The sequence below is a fragment of the Homalodisca vitripennis genome, chromosome X, assembly GCF_021130785.1.
Source record: "Homalodisca vitripennis isolate AUS2020 chromosome X, UT_GWSS_2.1, whole genome shotgun sequence".
NCBI lineage: Eukaryota > Metazoa > Arthropoda > Insecta > Hemiptera > Cicadellidae > Homalodisca > Homalodisca vitripennis.
In genome coordinates, this window is record NC_060215.1 from 27,174,053 (window position 1) to 27,194,082 (window position 20,030).

The 20,030-nt window shown below is 34.4% G+C and overlaps 1 protein-coding gene across 4 annotated transcripts in view; it reads left to right on the forward strand.

Moving 5' to 3' along the window:
* LOC124368827 overlaps positions 1–18,095 on the forward strand; it is a 29,249-nt gene extending 11,154 nt beyond the window's left edge. For 2 of the 4 annotated variants that reach the window (XM_046826233.1, XM_046826234.1), the window contains 6 exons: positions 4,760–5,120; positions 6,657–6,944; positions 10,311–10,670; positions 11,566–11,853; positions 12,859–13,039; positions 16,833–18,095. In XM_046826233.1, the coding sequence (XP_046682189.1) occupies positions 6,752–6,944; positions 10,311–10,670; positions 11,566–11,853; positions 12,859–13,037 (1,020 nt within the window). In that variant the 5' untranslated portion in view covers positions 4,760–5,120; positions 6,657–6,751 and the 3' untranslated portion in view covers positions 13,038–13,039; positions 16,833–18,095. Of the gene's footprint in view, positions 1–4,759; positions 5,121–6,656; positions 6,945–10,310; positions 10,671–11,565; positions 11,854–12,858; positions 13,040–16,832 lie in introns of those variants that run through there. The other 2 variants (XR_006923009.1, XR_006923010.1) reach the window with 1 other exon arrangement.
* The last annotated feature ends 1,935 nt before the right edge of the window (positions 18,096–20,030 follow it).

The following is a 20,030-nucleotide window of genomic DNA, read 5'->3' on the forward strand; positions in this document are numbered from 1 at the left end:
AAAAAAAAAACTAGAAATTAAACTTTAAGATTAATTATATCACTTTAAATCACTGAAAGTCTAATTAAAAAATCACCAAATTAAATTTCTTGATATGATAATAACATTGAACAAGCATCTAAGAATCTACTTTTCTTGCAGTGAAATTAGAATAAAGTTCCTGGCCAGAAAACTTGCAAACTGAAATATTTAAGCTTCATATATAATTATATTCTTGTGTAAAAACATAGCTTTCTGTTTTTCTTCTAGGAGCTACTCCAAAAGTGTCTTCTGCTGAACAAAGCTTGTCAAGTACTGCACAGGACCCTATTGATAGAGATAGATAACATTCATGAATCATGTGACTATTTGTCAAAGTTTTAGTTCAAATTTTCAAACATCCTGTACTTTCATAATGCTCTAAAAGGGAAGAAGTTGACTTAATATTGGAATGTAAGAACATCTTAGTGTTCTTAACTGTTTATCTACAGTATATATTTATATATATATATATATATATATATATATATATATATATATATATATATACGAGGTCCAATCAAAAAGTATCCGACCTCGTCGTGTATCACGGCTTCTGCTGCCAATAATGAGATAAGATTTGTTGCGACAATAGTTCCTACTATGATAAGGAAAGGTACAAAGTCTTATCTTGATCCCCCGACTGGTTCGCCGGAGACGGGTCAGTATGTACTGATAAGTCAAGTGCGCGTATCGGTTTTCTCTAACTGTGAAGATGACGGAAAAAGTGGAACAACATTGCATTAAATTTTGCGTGAAACTCGGAGAAAAACAAAGTGAGACCATTCGGAAAATTCAGCTAGCATTCGAAAATGAGGCAATGAGTGTTACGCAGATTAAAGAGTGGTATAACCGTTTCAAAAGTGGTCGAACCTCGGCAGAAAGTGACGCGCGTTCGGGCCGACCAAAAACAAGTCGAACTCCGGAAATCATCGAGAAAGCAAAAGTTTTGATCTGTGAAAATCGTCGAATGACTGTGGAGGAAGTAAGTACTGAGTTAGATGTCAGTTTCGGATCAGCTGAAGCAATTTTAACGGATGACTTGGGATTGCGCCGGGTAGCCGCAAAATTTGTGCCAAAATTGCTGACAGACGAGCAGAAGCAACGGCGATTGGATGTTGCCGAGGACATGCTGCAATGTTGTGAGGATGATGCGGACTTTTTGACATCGATAATAACTGGAGACGAAAGTTGGGTCTATGGATATGACCCTGAGACCAAATTTCAGTCATCACAATGGCAGTCTCCCCAGGATCCTCGGCCAAAAAAAGCAAGGCAAGTTCGAAGCAATGTCAAAGTGATGCTTACTGTTTTTTTTCGACCACCGTGGAGTTGTGCACCATGAATATGCCCCTGAGGGTCAAACTGTGAATGCACAGTACTATTTAAGTGTCCAACGTCGTCTCCGAGATGCGATTCGCCGCAAAAGACCTGACTTGTGGGCGTCTCAAAATTGGCGGCTACACCACGACAATGCGCCAGCTCATTCTTCTCAGCTCATTCAAACTTTTTTGGCGAAACACGGCACTCCGCAAGTTCCTCAGCCTCCGTACTCTCCAGATATGGCTCCATGCGATTTTTGGCTCTTCCCCCACCTCAAAAAACCATTGAAAGGCACCAGATTTGAAAGTCGAGAAGCAATTATGAAAAAAACGACGGCTGATCTCATGGCGATGCCGAAAAGTGATTTTCAAGACTGCTTCCAGAAGTGGAAACGTCGCTGGAATCGTTGTGTTGCTTCTCAGGGTGCTTATTTTGAAGAAAATTAACGCCAGCTTTTTTCAGGTAACTTCAGTTTTACGTTGCACCAAAAGGTAGGATACTTTTTGATTGGACCTCGTGTATATATATATATATATATATATATATATATATATATATATATATATACATATATATATATATATATATATATATATATATACATATATATATATACAAAAATATCTAATTACATAACGTGTTTACATAACGTTTTTCACATCTAGGAATACTATGCTTTAAAAGAGATAAAGTTATAATACAGCATCACTAAAAATACTATGCCCGTGTAGATTTTCCACATTTTATCTCATTAATTTTATAATTAACATTTTTTTAAACAAACCTTTTAAGACTGGAATTATATAAAAGCACACTAACCTCTGCATAAAAACTTTATAGTAAAACACCATGTGATAAAGAAAAGAATGAATATTATTTTTGTACTCAATACAATTTCACTTTTCTAGATTTCAGCTGCAAATATATTGATTACTTAAAATCTGATTTTTGTGCTCTTTGATGTTTGCAATTAACATGGTACTTAAATTTGTTAATCTGTTTCATGGTGCTTCTTAAATAATGTTTAATTAATTGCAGCTTGCTCTCCACCTGAATGACAGAGACTGGAAGAGTAAGGAGTGTTTGGAGTTATGTTGAGATGTTTGGGTAACATTTGTCTGTGTTGCTCATAAAAATAATTTTAAAAGCTGAGTGAAGTTTAACATGTCTTAAATTGTTATCCATTTCAAAGCCATGCCCTTTAAAAATTATTATCTTCGGGGCGTGGTCACGGGCAGATGGTGGATGGAGCTCTCTTAGGCTGGATGCACACTGGAGGAGCAAACCATCGGAAGCAAGTGTCGTGGGTCATTTTGTTGAAAGCATTGTGACAGTTTGCTCCTCCAGTGTGTGATAGCTTACCACAGACACATTTGAATCGAGAGGTCAAAAAATTACTAGCTGTCTGTTACCCGTTCAGCGTAATTACAAGAAGAAATTAACATTCCAGAATGCTTATGGCAATTTGTCCAAATGTCAGATATATTTCACACTGGTTGCGATGATCTTTTTAGTGATGTCTTATAGCAGTAGCTATGCCTCTACCTTTACCAAAGGTTTGTCCACATATACCAATTCGTCAACTTCTGACATTTTGAAAGGAACTCGTGACACAAAAAACAATCGGACATAAGATGCCTGCAACTAAAGTAAGGTTAGGTTAATTTTCCATTGTATTTGCATGGGTGAAATTTTTGCTTCCAATGGTTTCCATGAGACATAATATTTCAGTTAGGAGTCTGACATAGTTTCACGTGGCTCACGATGTGACGTCTTGAAACAGGTGCTCACTTGGTCTCGACTAATAGGTGTCCGAAGAAACTGTAGAAGCAGTTTGATTAGCGACACTTGCTTCCAACAGTTTTCTGCTCCAATCCATGTCCAGCCCTAGTGTTAAAGGCAGCCTAGCTTGAACATAAGGACGTGATACTCCTGCCCGCTTTGACTGGAGAGGCTGGTGCAGACCAGGCTCCCCCTTATTTCAAGATTACATGACAGATATAGTGCACACTATCCCTCCTATTGATTCTCAACAGAAGGCTACCCCTGACCCCAACATTACCCATCCTGAATATCCACAAGCAACTGCAAAGGTCCTTTTTGGACTGTGCAGTGGGAGGCTACTCAACTTCTTGTCATAAGAGAACACAAAAAACATGTTCATATTTTGTCAAATTTAATATATTTTATTACTGTATTACACTTAAAACTCGTCTTATTTTTAATGGCCAGGGAGGTATTGCCTCAGTAGTCTGGCGGTTTGTACGTTTAAACCAGCAGGCACATGCCGGGGTAAGTTATAAAAACCTTGTTCCAATAAATTTATCTTAAACATTAATCATTTTAAATAGATATTTACAATATTAGACGCCTAAGGTAAAAGCTTTAAGAACTTCATTAAACATTATCAATGCCACCTGTTTTTAGACGCTTGGCCAAGAATAAAAATTGCTAAGGTAATTTAATAACTACTTTTTTGTATACAGTAATTCTAAAATTAAATACTCAAAAACAGCAATATTATATTTAACTTGTACAAATATTATGTCTTAATCAAATTTTAAGTTTCCAAATTATGAATATTCAAAGTTGTAATTTGGTTGTAATAAATAATTTGCTTTTGTATCGCTAAATACAGAAATAAACAAGCTAACTTTGATATCAATCTCGTTATTTTAGCTCAATAAACTCTGGTATCTATAATTGTGTTGATATCTATACTTCGGAAACATATGTGACACAACGATTTTAACCTCCTATGTTTTTCCGCCCCTATATACTTTTGCCATCTGAAGTAAACAATACTCCGTGCCCCATCTATCTACAGCTCTGGTCCTGACTCATTGGATATGTTATTTACATTGAATATTTCTTTACCAATATGTGCAAAAAAACTGTATAAAAGCATTTTCTATTCTCCGAGTGTCTGTCAGTAGTTCTCCATCATGACAACTTGTGACTCCATTAGATAAGGTGATGTATAGACCTCCATGAGGTTTACATACTCAGTTCAATACCCACTTGCTTGTCCTCCATGGAGCTTATCTTTTCTAAAATAAATCCACTTCAACTAATGGCAGATCCATAGCAAATATGGACTCAGGGACAAAAGTTCCCACTAGATAAAGACAGATGAAATCGATACCATAGTTAGGGCAAATGAACTATGGGTTAAACTAAATAGTAATTGCGAGTCTACAAGCATTAGTAGATACTGCAATAGATTCTATGGTTGAAGCATGTGGACAATTTAATGATAAGTACTGCTTATGTAACAGTAAAATAATGTTTCTTTAGTTTATATTTTAACTTATAACATTAGATGGAAAGGTTTAAGTATATGTGGGACATTAAATGAAAACAACACGTTAATTTTATATTCTTGGGGGAAAAAAATACCTTTATGTTATTCTTCTAGGTGCAACATCCAGTGAACCATGCTCGTCCGATGCTACACAGGACTCCAAAAGAGTTTTGGGTGAAGTCCTGTGGATGGTCAATAAGAAGGTTGCAATGCCAATGCCAGAGAGACTTAAGACGGACTTGAAAAAAAAATACTCATGAAAGGCCCAAGTGTATACTTGGGCGAAGAAAGCACAGATTAGAGAACAAAAGGGGGGTTTTCAAAGTAATTCCCCTTGAAATTCCAAAACCAAATAACACTCAAATTAAGCAAGAACCACTGCCTGATGACAGACCCACAGGTCTCCTTTATAAACGCAAGATAACTTACCAAGGCCAGGATCTCAGACGACTAATCCAAAACTTTCCACACAATGGTAATGTAAAAACAACTTTTCCATATAATGTAATTCTAATATTAGATACTCAAAAACAGCACAATTGTACTTGACTTGTACAAATATTATGTCTTAATCTCATTTTCAGTTTCCGAGATATAAATGTTTAAAGGTGCAGTTCTTTTTTTTATATGTATAATTTGCTTTAGTATCGCTGAATACAGGAATAAACAATCAAACTTTTAATATAAATCCCATTATTGTAGCTCAATAAACTCAGGTGTATATACGAGGGTCGTCCACAAAGTAACCTCCGTTTTTAAATTAATAGTAAACCAGTTGAGATACAAAAAGTTTATTATATAAATGTTAAAACTACAGCTTTTCTCTACTTTTCTACATATTCACCATACAAATTCGAGCACTTATCATATCTTTTAACAGTTTTTTGAAATTCCATCTTTAAAAAAATCTGCCGCCTGAGAACGTAGCCAACCTGTCACAGCGTTTTGAAGCTCTTCATCACTCGCAAACCTCTGAGATGCAAGCACCGCTTCATGTACAGGAAAAGATGGAAATCACTGGGAGCCAAGTCCGGGCTGTAGGGGGGGGGTGGTCAAAAACGTCCCATTTGAACTTTTCCAAAAGTTCTGTTGTTCTTTGAGCTGTATGAGGACGGGCGTTGTCATGGACAAACACAACTCCAGATGTCAGAAGACCACGACGCTTGTTTTGAATCGCTCGTCGTTAGCCATTTTTAAGGTTTCACAGTAAGCTGCAGCTGTAATGGTCGTACCACGCTCCATAAATTCAACGAGCAAGATGCCCTTAGCACCAATGCCCTTTCACCAAGTCATCACTAACGAGAGATGGCCTACCACTCTGGTCTTCATCGTGAACGTTCGTTCTTTCATTTTAAAAAAAAACGAACCCATTGACGGACTACACCTTCGCTCATAATGTTTGGGCCATACACCTCACTCAATTCACGATGAATTTCAGCTGCTGTGTAACTTTTCAACCACAGAAATCTTATTACACCACGCACTTCACATTTGGCGGGATTTTCTATCACGGCGCTCATGTTTTTACGTCGTAACAAAAGAACGCGCGATCGCACGATGCTCTCCCTTCAACAGCTAGAAGCGTACTGAACTGCTGCGCACGCAGATGTGTGAATGGCGGCGCTACCCCCACTACTTATCGCGCCACGCCCAAACGGCGGTTACTTTACGGACGACCCTCGTATAAATTTTATTATATCTATACTTCAGAAACAATTGTAACGCAATGACTCAACCTCCTATATTTTTCCGCCCCTATAATTTTGCCATCTGGAGTAAACAATACTCCCTGCCCCCTCTCTCTATAGCTCTGGTCCTGAGTCATTGGATATGTTAGTACATTGAGAATTTCTTTATCAAAATGCAAAATCTTCATGCAAAAATATAATTATAATTATCTTTATCTTTAACATTAGATGGAAAGGTTTAAGCATATGTGGGACATTAAATATAAACAACATGTTAATTTCATAATTTTGGGCGAAAAAATACTTTTTTGTTATTCTTTTAGGTGGAACTTCTACTGGACAGTGCTCATCAGGTACTACACAGGACTCCAGAAGAGTTGAGGGTAAAGTCCTGTGGAAGGTAAAAAAAGAGGATGATATGCCGATGCCAAGAAAACTTAAGATTATACTGAGAAAACCTACCCATGATATGCCCAAGCTTATACTTGGCAAAAACAAACACGCTTTAGAGAACAAAAATGGAGTTTTCAATGTAATTCCCCTTGAAATTCCAAAACCAAGTCACACTCAAATTAAGCAAGAGCCTGATGAAAGACCCACAGGTCTCCAAGGTAAGGATCTCAGACGACTAATCCAAAACTTTCCACACAATGGTAATGTAAAAACAACTTTTCCATATAATGTAATTCTAATATTAGATACTCAAAAACAGCACAATTGTCAATCAATCAATCAATCAATCAATCTTTATTTACATATACATAGAGTATAGTATTGCGTCAAAAACATTACATTGTAAGAAAAAACACAGGTTTACATTTACATACATACAAAAATTTTACTGTACATAGGTAAAAAAGTGTTAAATTTTCAAGGTTATGATATAACATCATAAAAGTTGCTATAGTTTCTTTTTTTTTGTCAATGGGTTCTCCAGTTCAGGAACTCCTCGTACTGTGTAGATGGATCGGTCCCCGTAGCCAGTCTGACAGTGCGGTTTTCAGTTTTTTTCTCAGGCAGCCTCTTGAAATTCTCAGGCAGTCGATTGTAGAAGGTGGCTCCTTTATAGGAAGGCTTCCTCTCGTATAGACTAAGGTGGTGAGCGTCAAGCAGAAAGTAGTGTCTGTACCTGGTGTTATAAGAATGCTGTTCTTCCATTCTAGTTTGGCCCGATTTTAACTGTAAAGAGCACAGTTTCAAGGATGTAGAGTGAGGCCACTGTCAGTACTTTGAGCTCCTTAAAAGCCTCTCTGCAAGAGTCTCTGGGGCCCAGTCCGTTCAGAGTTTCTTATTGCTCTTTTTTGTATGATCAGTACTCTTTGCAGATTTGTGTCACTTGTACCTCCCAGGCTACCAGTCCGTATCGAAGCTGGGACTCAAAGAGTGAATAGTAGGCAGTTAGTGCTGTTTTATGGTCGCTGATCCTGTTTTCATTCTTCTAATAACAAAGAGACTGGAGTTCAATTTATTGCATAACTGGTTTATGTGAGGTGTCCATGTTAGGGTATTATCTAAAATTATGCCTAAGTATTTATTTATACTGACAGTTGTGATGTCTGGGAGCCCCTGATGGTTGTTTGGGGTTGTTGTGAAGATGAGTTGGCAGGTTTTGCTTTCATTTAAGACAAGGTCATTTTGGTAGCAGTATTGCTTTGCCATGTTATAAGCCACATAGGAATTTATTTCCAATTGTTCTTTATTTTTGTCAGCAACAATCAACGCTGTGTCATCCGCAAACATGACCGCCTCGCAGAAGTTTTCTAGGTATTTTGGAAAATCGTTTGCTAGAAGAATGTACAGGACAGGACCAAGCACTGATCCTTGTGGCACACTCCTCTAGTTATTGGTAGTACTTGTGATTTCATCTTTTGTAGGACGTGATTGTCTTCATAGGTGATCTCTACCAACTGTTTCCTGTCACTTATATAGCTTTGAAACCATTGTGCTTCTTTTCCAGAAATACCGAGAACCCTTAGTTTCTTTATTATCAGTTTGTGGTCCAGGCAATCAAATGCTTTGCTGAAGTCCAGCCAAGATTGTTGAGGCAATGTAGCCTTATTCTAGCTTCTCTATGAGGCCTTCTATGAGTTGCGTAATGGCTGTTGTTGTTGACCTGTTCTTGATGAAGCCGTGCTGTTTAGAGGTAAAAAGGTTATGCTGATGAAGATGCTCTGTGAGTCTGTTGAGAACTACTCTTTCAAGAATTTTTTTGAGAAGTTTGGTATTAAGGAGATTGGGCGGTAGCTGGTTGCTTCAGTGGTTTTTTCCACTTTTTGTATTTTGGATATATTTTAGACGTTTTTAAAGTGCTAGGAAATACTCCTTCGTTAAGAGATTTATTTATTAGGTTTGTTAGAGAGGCTGCTAGTTCATTCTTACAGTATTTAATTAATTTAGATGAGATCTCGTCTTCTCCAGCCGAAGTTTTGGGTTTCATTGAATCTATAGTTTTTCTTATCTCTTCTTCAGTTGCCTTGTAAAGCTGGAGGTTTTGAGCCAATATATTTTTTCAACAGGGTCTTCTATTGTGCCATGTTCTTCCCTTTCGTTCTGTTTCAGTGTTCTAATCTGCAATTGTCACAAAAAAAAACTGTTTAAGTAGTTTGCTATTCTATTGGGTGAGCTGTGCATGCCTCCTTCTATATTCAGGTTTTCTAAAACTGAAGTCTCACTCTTTTTCTTCCTCTCTGAGTTTATTACTTTCCATAAGGCTTTTGATTTGTTCTCTGCTTGCTCTATAAGGTGTACATTGTGCTTTTTCCTCAGATCTTTCAGTTTGAGGTCATAGTTTTTCTTTCTGAGAGCTGTGTTATTTTTGTCTTCTATATTACCAGTGAGGATTTCTCGGTTTAATGCCTCTAAATATGATCTTTTAAGTTCTTCACATTCGGCATCCCATACTCTTTTTACTCGTGTTTTTCTTTATTTGTACTGTTTTATGTGGGCAATACCGCGTCCAGAGTAAATCGCAAGACACTATCCAGAGCAGTGAAGGCAGCCTCTGTATTTTCTTTAGATATTACATCTGCCCAGTTTTGGGTTGCTAAGATTGTTCGTATTTCCTCCATTTTGTGCATCTTGTACTTGACTTGTACAAATATTATGTCTTAATCTCATTTTCAGTTTCCGAGATATAAATGTTTAAATGTGCAGTTCTTTTTATATGTATAATTTGCTTTAGTATCGCTGAATACAGGAATAAACAATCAAACTTTTAATATAAATCCCATTATTGTAGCTCAATAAACTCAGGTGTATATATAAATTTTATTATATCTATACTTCAGAAACAATTGTGACGCAATGACTCAACCTCCTATATTTTTCCGCCCCTATAATTTTGCCATCTGAAGTAAACAACACTCCGTGCCCTCTCTCTCTATAGCTCTGGTCCTGACTCATTGGATATGTTATTTACATTGAATATTTCTTTACCAATATGTGCAAAAAAACTGTATAAAAGCATTTTCTATTCTCCGAGTGTCTGTCAGTAGTTCTCCATCATGACAACTTGTGACTCCATTAGATAAGGTGATGTATAGACCTCCATGAGGTTTACATACTCAGTTCAATACCCACTTGCTTGTCCTCCATGGAGCTTATCTTTTCTAAAATAAATCCACTTCAACTAATGGCAGATCCATAGCAAATATGGACTCAGGGACAAAAGTTCTCACTAGATAAAGACAGATGAAATCGATACCATAGTTAGGGCAAATGAACTATGGGTTAAACTAAATAGTAATTGCGAGTCTACAAGCATTAGTAGATACTGCAATAGATTCTATGGTTGAAGCATGTGGACAATTTAATGATAAGTACTGCTTATGTAACAGTAAAATAATGTTTCTTTAGTTTATATTTTAACTTATAACATTAGATGGAAAGGTTTAAGTATATGTGGGACATTAAATGAAAACAACACGTTAATTTTATATTCTTGGGGGAAAAAAAATACCTTTATGTTATTCTTCTAGGTGCAACATCCAGTGAACCATGCTCGTCCGATGCTACACAGGACTCCAAAAGAGTTTTGGGTGAAGTCCTGTGGATGGTCAATAAGAAGGTTGCAATGCCAATGCCAGAGAGACTTAAGACGGACTTGAAAAAAAATACTCATGAAAGGCCCAAGTGTATACTTGGGCGAAGAAAGCACAGATTAGAGAACAAAAGGGGGGTTTTCAAAGTAATTCCCCTTGAAATTCCAAAACCAAATAACACTCAAATTAAGCAAGAACCACTGCCTGATGACAGACCCACAGGTCTCCTTTATAAACGCAAGATAACTTACCAAGGCCAGGATCTTAGACGACTAATCCAAAACTTTCCACACAATGGTAATGTAAAAACAACTTTTCCATATAATGTAATTCTAATATTAGATACTCAAAAACAGCACAATTGTACTTGACTTGTACAAATATTATGTCTTAATCTCATTTTCAGTTTCCGAGATATAAATGTTTAAAGGTGCAGTTCTTTTTATATGTATAATTTGCTTTAGTATCGCTGAATACAGGAATAAACAATCAAACTTTTAATATAAATCCCATTATTGTAGCTCAATAAACTCAGGTGTATATATAAATTTTATTATATCTATACTTCAGAAACAATTGTAACGCAATGACTCAACCTCTGATGATGACTAATAAGCTGCCTGATGATGCGAGACTTGTTTCCTTTAAAATATTTAAAAAAAAGTTATATGATTGGCTAGTGAAAAATCCATTTTACAGCATTGAGGAATTCATGAATTGCCATATTAATGTTAGGTTTTTAGTTTATAACTAACTATAATTACTTTTATTTATTGCTACATTACTTAAATTTCATGTGAAATTTTTACAACACTTTTGTGTTAATGTAATTTTTAGCTCTAACAATGTATGTAATTTTAAAATGACTTGTCCTATTTCTGTAAACAGATCAATGGAATAAATGATTCTTATTCTTCTTATTCCTCCTATATTTTTCCGCCCCTATAATTTTGCCATCTGGAGTAAACAATACTCCCTGCCCCCTCTCTCTATAGCTCTGGTCCTGAGTCATTGGATATGTTAGTACATTGAGAATTTCTTTATCAAAATGCAAAATCTTCATGCAAAAATATAATTATCTTTATCTTTAACATTAGATGGAAAGGTTTAAGCATATGTGGGACATTAAATATAAACAACATGTTAATTTCATAATTTTGGACGAAAAAATACCTTTTTGTTATTCTTTTAGGTGGAACTTTTACTGGACAGTGCTCATCAGGTACTACACAGGACTCCAGAAGAGTTGAGGGTAAAGTCCTGTGGAAGATAAAAAAAGAGGATGATATGCCGATGCCAAGAAAACTTAAGATTATACTGAGAAAACGTACCCATGATATGCCCAAGCTTATACTTGGCAAAAACAAACACGCTTTAGAGAACAAAAAGGGAGTTTTCAATGTAATTCCCCTTGAAATTCCAAAACCAAGTCACACTCAAATTAAGCAAGAGCCTGATGACAGACCCACAGGTCTCCAAGGTAAGAATCTCAGACGACTAATCCAAAACTTTCCACACAATGGTAATGTAAAAACAACTTTTCCATATAATGTAATTCTAATATTAGATACTCAAAAACAGCACAATTGTACTTGACTTGTACAAATATTATGTCTTAATCTCATTTTCAGTTTCCGAGATATAAATGTTTAAATGTGCAGTTCTTTTTATATGTATAATTTGCTTTAGTATCGCTGAATACAGGAATAAACAATCAAACTTTTAATATAAATCCCATTATTGTAGCTCAATAAACTCAGGTGTATATATAAATTTTATTATATCTATACTTCAGAAACAATTGTGACGCAATGACTCAACCTCCTATATTTTTCCGCCCCTATAATTTTGCCATCTGAAGTAAACAACACTCCGTGCCCCTCTCTCTCTATAGCTCTGGTACTGACTCATTGGATATGTTATTTACATTGAATATTTCTTTACCAATATGTGCAAAAATACTGTATAAAACCATTTTCTATTCTCCGAGTGTCTGTCAGTAGTTCTCCATCATGACAACTTGTGACTCCATTAGATAAGGTGATGTATAGACCTCCATGAGGTTTACATACTCAGTTCAATACCCACTTGCTTGTCCTCCATGGAGCTTATCTTTTCTAAAATAAATCTACTTCAACTAATGGCAGATCCACTGCAAATATAGACTCAGGGACAAAAGTTCCCACTAGATAAAGACAGATGAAATCAATACCATAGGTAGGAACACGTGAACTATGGGTTAAACCAAATAGTAATTGAGAATCTACAAATATTAGTAAAGACTGCAATAGGTTCTATGGTCAAAGCGTGTGGACAGTTTAATGATAAGCACTGTTCATGTAAAAGTGAAATAATATTTGTTTGGTCTTTATTTTAATTTCTAACATTGGATAAAAACATTTAGGTTTATATGGGACATTAAATGTAAACAACATGTTTATTTTATATTCTTAGGGGGAAAAATACCTTTTTGTTATTCTTCTAGGACCTACTTCCAGTCAACACTGTTCTACGGATGTTACACAGGACTCCAGAAAAGTTCAAGATAAAGACCCGCAGATTGTTGATAGTGAAGTTCCTAATGAGGTACCAGCAGGCCCTAAAACAATCCGGCCAAACACCCAACCTTCACCTACTGATGACACCAAAAAGTCTCCTTCGTAAAGGTAAGAAAAATGACAAGGGAGAAGTCTTGAGGCAATATACTCAAAACTTTTCCCACCAAATACCATAAAACGTTCCTAGAGAAATTCCTTGACAAATTTTTGAACAAGTAGAGATTCCTGTAAAAACTTCTCAAGAGAAGCCAAAGAATATACTTGGGAAAGCCTGTATAAAGGCTCTGATCAAAGCAAAACCCAAACAAAAGATTCATGTGCCCTTCTCCCTCAAAACAATTACTAGATTTCAACAATTACAGGAGTTTCCTCTTTATATCCGAACAAAAATTCCTGGACAAGTTCAGAAGGAAGTTATTTCCAGAATGGTCCCTGGAATGGGCAATCAGGCTCCAGAACCAGTCTCCAAGCCTAATAATGTCATCCCTGCTCCTAATGAACTGTCATTAACATGAATACTTCTTTTACCTCAACGCTCTCTGAATCTTCTGCATCCGAGAATGAGAAGTTAAATGTTTTACTCATCTCAAGATTATTTTTATATCAACTGTTAAATATATCAGGTGGTAGATACAAGCTTTTATAGTTTTTCATTCAGATGAATGATGTTTACAATAGTATAATACATAACTCATGTTTTCTCAACATAAATAATGTTACTGATTCATTTAAAGGTCACAGTAATATTAATCTCTTAATTTATAGAGAGTTCAACTAATTGTTAAATAATCAGCTATATGTACCTGTTTAAAACAACTTCTGATATTTGCTAGATATATTTCATTTAGATCATAGAACCAATATAAAAAATTAAATTACTTTTGTTATCAGATGGGTATAATACTTTGTTTAAAACTATAATAATAATCATGAGAAACTCATTACGAATTAAACTATCTCTTGTCATGATTTACCTCAAATGCAGAGCCTTTCAGCAAAAATGAAGTAATGGTCCAACTAGGTTTAGTGCCATTGATTCACTCAGTGACTGTAGTATTAAACTTACCGCTACAAGAATGAAAATATTATGAAAGTAATCTTGTGCAAAGATAACTGCCTACTGTAAAGATTCCAGATAAAATCTGTTGAATTTGAATTCTATTAAAGTCCCATGTTAGGTAAGGTCATTTTTACTTGGAATTTAAAAATGATCAAAATTAGTAGTTTTTATTTTGATGCTTTATAAATATCACCAATGTTTTGAGTTAAAAATATTTTCAATTTCATCTGAAGTTAAAAATGAAAAAATAAATGATAATCACTTTGTCATTTATCCAAGTTTTCATCCGTTTAGGTAATGGTTTGTTATGTTTCTAATTGACTTCCTTCCTAAATTTACTTTTATCATATATCTGGTTAAATTTCATCAGTAACACTTCAAATCTACGGTATATGTTATTTCAATCTACTTCCCTGAGCTTTTTAATTTAATTAGTCTCTCATTACTTACTAAGTAATTTCTAAATCGGTGTATTCTATATTTCCACACATTTTCCCCATTCTGATTTCAATGAAACAGAGTAGTGATCTAACATCTTTGACAATATCACGCCAGTATGTATCAGTTCTGTATCACTTCTTGAATACATATGTTCTATGCATCTTTGTGTTAAATTTCCCAGTTCACCCATTTCTCAATGGCTTCGCTTCATCACACAAGGCCTGTGTTATAAATCTCTTAAACACGGGACATTTCATACTGTATGATTGTGGAGCTCTAGTCATAGCTGCTAGAACACAGACCAGACTGCCGCGGTACACAGTGTAATTTCAGTAAAAGATGGGACTGACTCAACTACTGAATAGACTGGCCACCCACAAGGGTTCCTTTCAAGGCATCAGACAAAATCTTGAGCTCTTTAAAATCAGAGCCATCATTTGCAAGACAACTAGAAACTGAGAGAAAATTTGCATGAGCTGAGGTCTCACATGTAGATTCTATGTGTGGCTACCGTCTATTTGGAGATCCTGCAGCAGATGCTTCTTTGGGAGGAGACAGAGGTACCAATAATCCTATGAGAACAGACCAGTTTTAGTCACCACGTAAAAAACCATCAGAGAAACAAAGAGGTATTGGAACTTTGCAAAGCTACCTCGTTAAGGGGAAGTTCAATAAAAAGTAACAGTTTTATTTATTGGTCTAGATTAATTTGATTGTATGCAATTGTTCACTGTTTCTATGGAAACTGAGAATAATGTATGTTTTACAAGGGTTTGTTAAAATCCATATAACTCAAAACCACACAGGATATCTAAATAATTACTAATTGTTCCTGAAAGTATTTGTTGTAATTCATATGAAAGTTTTGTACAATTTTAAACATTGTTATAAAATTGAATGAACCGAGTTGTGAATGTGTACACATAAGGTACTCCAAATTGGTTTCCTTTGACATTGTGGGGTGGTATACTTACAGGGGCTGAAGGAATAAAAAGCCAAGGAACCGGGCAGAGACATGACACAGCAAATAATTTGCTCTGTGACTACAATTTGAAGAAACAAGCGAGTACGTTACTATAACTTTTTCTTACCAGACACAAAGTCCAAATTTTTTAATGAAAGAAACCCCATCGAGGGGGCAGCGGCAAGTTTTGCACTTGTTATTGATTAAGTATAAAAAGATTGATCTAATTTCTAAACCAAACCGAGGAAAAAGAATTATAAAGTGAAAATATATTGGAAAGCAAGGACGCACAACTATATTGTATTCGGTTTGCAGATATTTATTCTTTCCAAGACTGAATACTGAGGGTACAAAGACTGAGTTTGGTAGTTTGCCAAGCAGGCATACATCTTTTTTAAGAAATTAAACCTTAAAATTATATATGATTGTTTGGATGTGTTTGTTTATGTCATGAAAAAGCTAATACATACAATAGTGTTGAAATTTTGCATGAACACTCAAATGATACATAGGTTATCTCAAATATGCCTACTTCTGTTTCAAAACTATAAAAGGGTTCCATCATATTACATCATAAGTGTTTTCACTAAAAAGCTAAGAATTCCTACATTCTGCCATAAAATAGTTCAAGTATTACTAAACTCGTTGATGCTATTCAGTCAAATATAATGGAATGTGGTAAATAAATTCGAGGCATATCAATAGCCCATATTAAAACTTTTATTGTTTCACTCGTTGATTCTAGGACCCTGAAAAACTGCTATTTAAACTTAAATTCAAATTACTCTAAAATGGATCATGAGATTGGAGCATCTTTCACTGAGAATCACTATGGAATTGTTCGTGTGCCATTAAAAAAAATATGGCACCACTTCATTGGTATTTACAAAAACTTTCTCAGAACTCTTCAGATCCATAAATGACAACTTCTCTCTCCTTTCTTTGTTCTTTATCCTAAATGGTTTTCATTCTTAAGTGAAACCTTCTTCTACCACACTTCTATTAGTCTTTTAGCTTGGTGATGACAAGGCTGCTTGTAGGGAGGGAGACTCTTTGATAAAAGTCATTCCTCAAATCACAAACAACGAAGTTAAAACATTATGATGGAATCCATGGAACGGGTTTTTGAATTATTTTCTTTTGTAAATTTATATAGTAAAACAGGTGCTATTTAGTTTCTTATATTAAATGCAGTGCAGCAATGACAACAACATTTTTAGAGCTTAAATCTTATGCCTGAAAGATGGCGACTAATGATGGGAACATCAGGCATAATTGGATTCTTCAGGATTTTCTGCGACCTCAGAAAAATTTTCTATGAGCTAAAATATTTCAAACGACAGGATTAAAAAGTTACTCTAAATAATATGAGGTTGAATGTGTTACAGTGTTTTAAGCAGCAACACTAATGTTTATGCTTGCCCATCTGGTTTCAGGTGGTGGTGGAAAACATGCACAGTATCCATTCTAGCCCACACCAGTCCTCATGCATGGAACAGAAGAACACTGATTTGGTACTCTGTATAACAGATTGTACATGTCAAATTACAATTAGGATTTTTTGAAATTAGCTGTGATAGTTCATATAACAAAGTATTTAATACTATCATGTATTTTTTTAATTTAAATCATATGGTTATCTTGTAAATAAGACTGATTTTAATTTAGGATGGCCATTGTATTTATATTAACTAATATATATTGCATGTGATTGTTTAATAATGCATGGAACAGAATAACAATAAAGAACACTGATTTGGTACTCTGTATAACAGATTGTACATATCAAATTAGAATTATGATTTTTTAACTTTTGAAATTAGCTGTGATAGTTCATATAACAAAAAGTATTTAATACTATCTTGTATTTTTTAAATTTAAATCATATTATCTTGTAAATAAGACTGATTTTAATTTAGGATGGCCATTGTATTTATATTAACTAATATATATTGCATGTGATTGTTTAATAATGCATGGAACAGAATAACAATAAAGAACACTGATTTGGTACTCTGTATAACAGATTGTACATGTCAAATTAGAATTATGATTTTTTAACTTTTGAAATTAGCTGTGATAGTTCATATAACAAAGTATTTAATACTATCATGTATTTTTTAAATTTAAATCATATTGTTATCTTGTAAATAAGACTGATTTTAATTTAGGATGGCCATTGTATTTATATTAACTAATATATATATTGCATGTGATTGTTTAATAATGCATGGAACAGAATAACAATAAAGAACACTGATTTGGTACTCTGTATAACAGATTGTACATATCAAATTAGAATTATGATTTTTTAACTTTTGAAATTAGCTGTGATAGTTCATATAACAAAGTATTTAATACTATCATGTATTTTTTAAATTTAAATCATATTGTTATCTTGTAAATAAGACTGATTTTAATTTAGGATGGCCATTGTATTTATATTAACTAATATATATATATTAGAATATATATAATTATAATATATATTCTTGTATTTTTTAAATTTAAATCATATTGTTACCTTGTAAATAAGACTGATTTTAATTTAGGATGGCCATTGTATTTATATTAACTAATATATATATTAGAATATATATAATTATAATATATATTCTTGTATTTTTTAAATTTAAATCATATTGTTACCTTGTAAATAAGACTGATTTTAATTTAGGATGGCCATTGTATTTTTATTAACTAATATATATTATATAGTATACTATATATATATATATATATATATATATATATATAGAATATATATAATTATAATATATATTCTTGTATTTTTTAAATTTAAATCATATTGTTATCTTGTATATAAGACTGATTTTAAATTTAGGATGGCCATTGTATTTATATTAACTAATATATATTGCATGTGATTGTTTAATAATGCATTGATTGACTCCTGCTAACATCACTGGCCAAGCAAGGAAATCAGGGAAAACAACATACATTAAGCACTATTGTGTAATACATTTTATGTTTTAAAATTAAGTTGTTTGTTTTTAAGTTGTATCTTTTAAAATTAGCTTTAATAGTGTGATTAACTTAATTTGGCTGTTTAAAGACAATTAGATCAATGAAAATAAGGTAATTGAATGTATAGTATCACTGTAGTAAGCCTGATGATATGTGTAGAATATTTTAATATAAAATGAAGCCAAGGTTTGGATTGTTCCATGATTAACAATGTTGTCTTAGGACTCATGATTAAAAAAATGTTAATATTTAAGGCATTATTTGTGATATTTGTCATTAAACATGTTTATCACTGTTCAATATTATGGTTCTTTAATTTGGTACAAAAACATACAATTTGTTTCTATTTTACACCGTAAAAATACAAATGAAGTGTGGTCAGAATAATCCATAAGTACTCGCTTCATGACAAGGTTCAGCTTAGTAATCAGCCCCCATCAACTAAAAGGTGCAATGGACACTTGCTCAGGAGAGGCTGGCTCACATTCAGATGGAGGAACAGAAACTGCTTACAAGGCTCAAATGCCTTTAATACTTCTACTGACTATCGGGGGGCCTGTTACCTTGCAACACCTTATCAGTCCTCGACAGCTAAAATGAAATTAAATGTCTTTATTGAATACAACGTAAAACATAATCAATTGGCGAGGTTAGGACTATTAAGTCCTCTCTTACACCTAACCATAAATTAATAAACTATACTATTACTGTAAAACAAGAGCCACAATACAGTATACATTACTATTTTACATTAAAAAAATATAATCTCTATTTATATAAAGTAATAAAATGAAATACAGGTTCTCTATGAAACTAAAAATAAATAAATAGAATAAAACTTACAAGGAAACTAACAGACATTCATCCATCACCATTCATACAAAGCCATCGTCCCATACCCTATGCCACGATATCGTCAACCCGACGAGGCCCGAAACAGATGGTCCCTCAGCACCCCCCGAAACCGTTCCCGACTACGAATACCTCTCATATGATCCGGGAGATTATTCCAGAGTCGACAAGCAGAGACTGTGAATGATTTACTGTAAATAGAGGATCTATGAACAGGAATAGATAACAGAGAGGCTCCACGTTGAGTATTCCAATTGCTTGTTTCAGAAATGAAAGAAAAGCGTTCAGACAGATAGGAAGGGGAATAATCGTTATACAAAATAGAATGTAACAAGCTAAGAATGTGGAACTGACAGAGTAGATTCAACTTTAACAAATGTAACTGATTGATGAAGGCTGTTATATGGTCATATCGTCTAAGTTTGAAGATAAAGCGAACACAATAATTCAGCTCTATCTCTATTAGAATATGCCTTGGTTTGTCCCCGCGCTTAGTCCTAAAAAGGACCTTTGCGCCTCCATTACTTATACTGTGTGTCCTCAAAATCTGAGACTTTTACAGATGCCAATCAGATTTGAGGGCTCCTGTTCTCTGATGTCCTTGAGGCTGAGAAGATATGCTTGCAGGAAGCTTTTCCTAATTTTTGATATAGCAGGACAATTTAACCAAATATGCTCCGCTGATTCCTCCTCTTCTCCGCAGAGTCTACATTCATCAGTCTGGCTAAGGCCCACCCTCATAAGATGTTTCCTTAGGGGGGCCATGTCCTGTCAACATTCTTAACCCTTTGAAC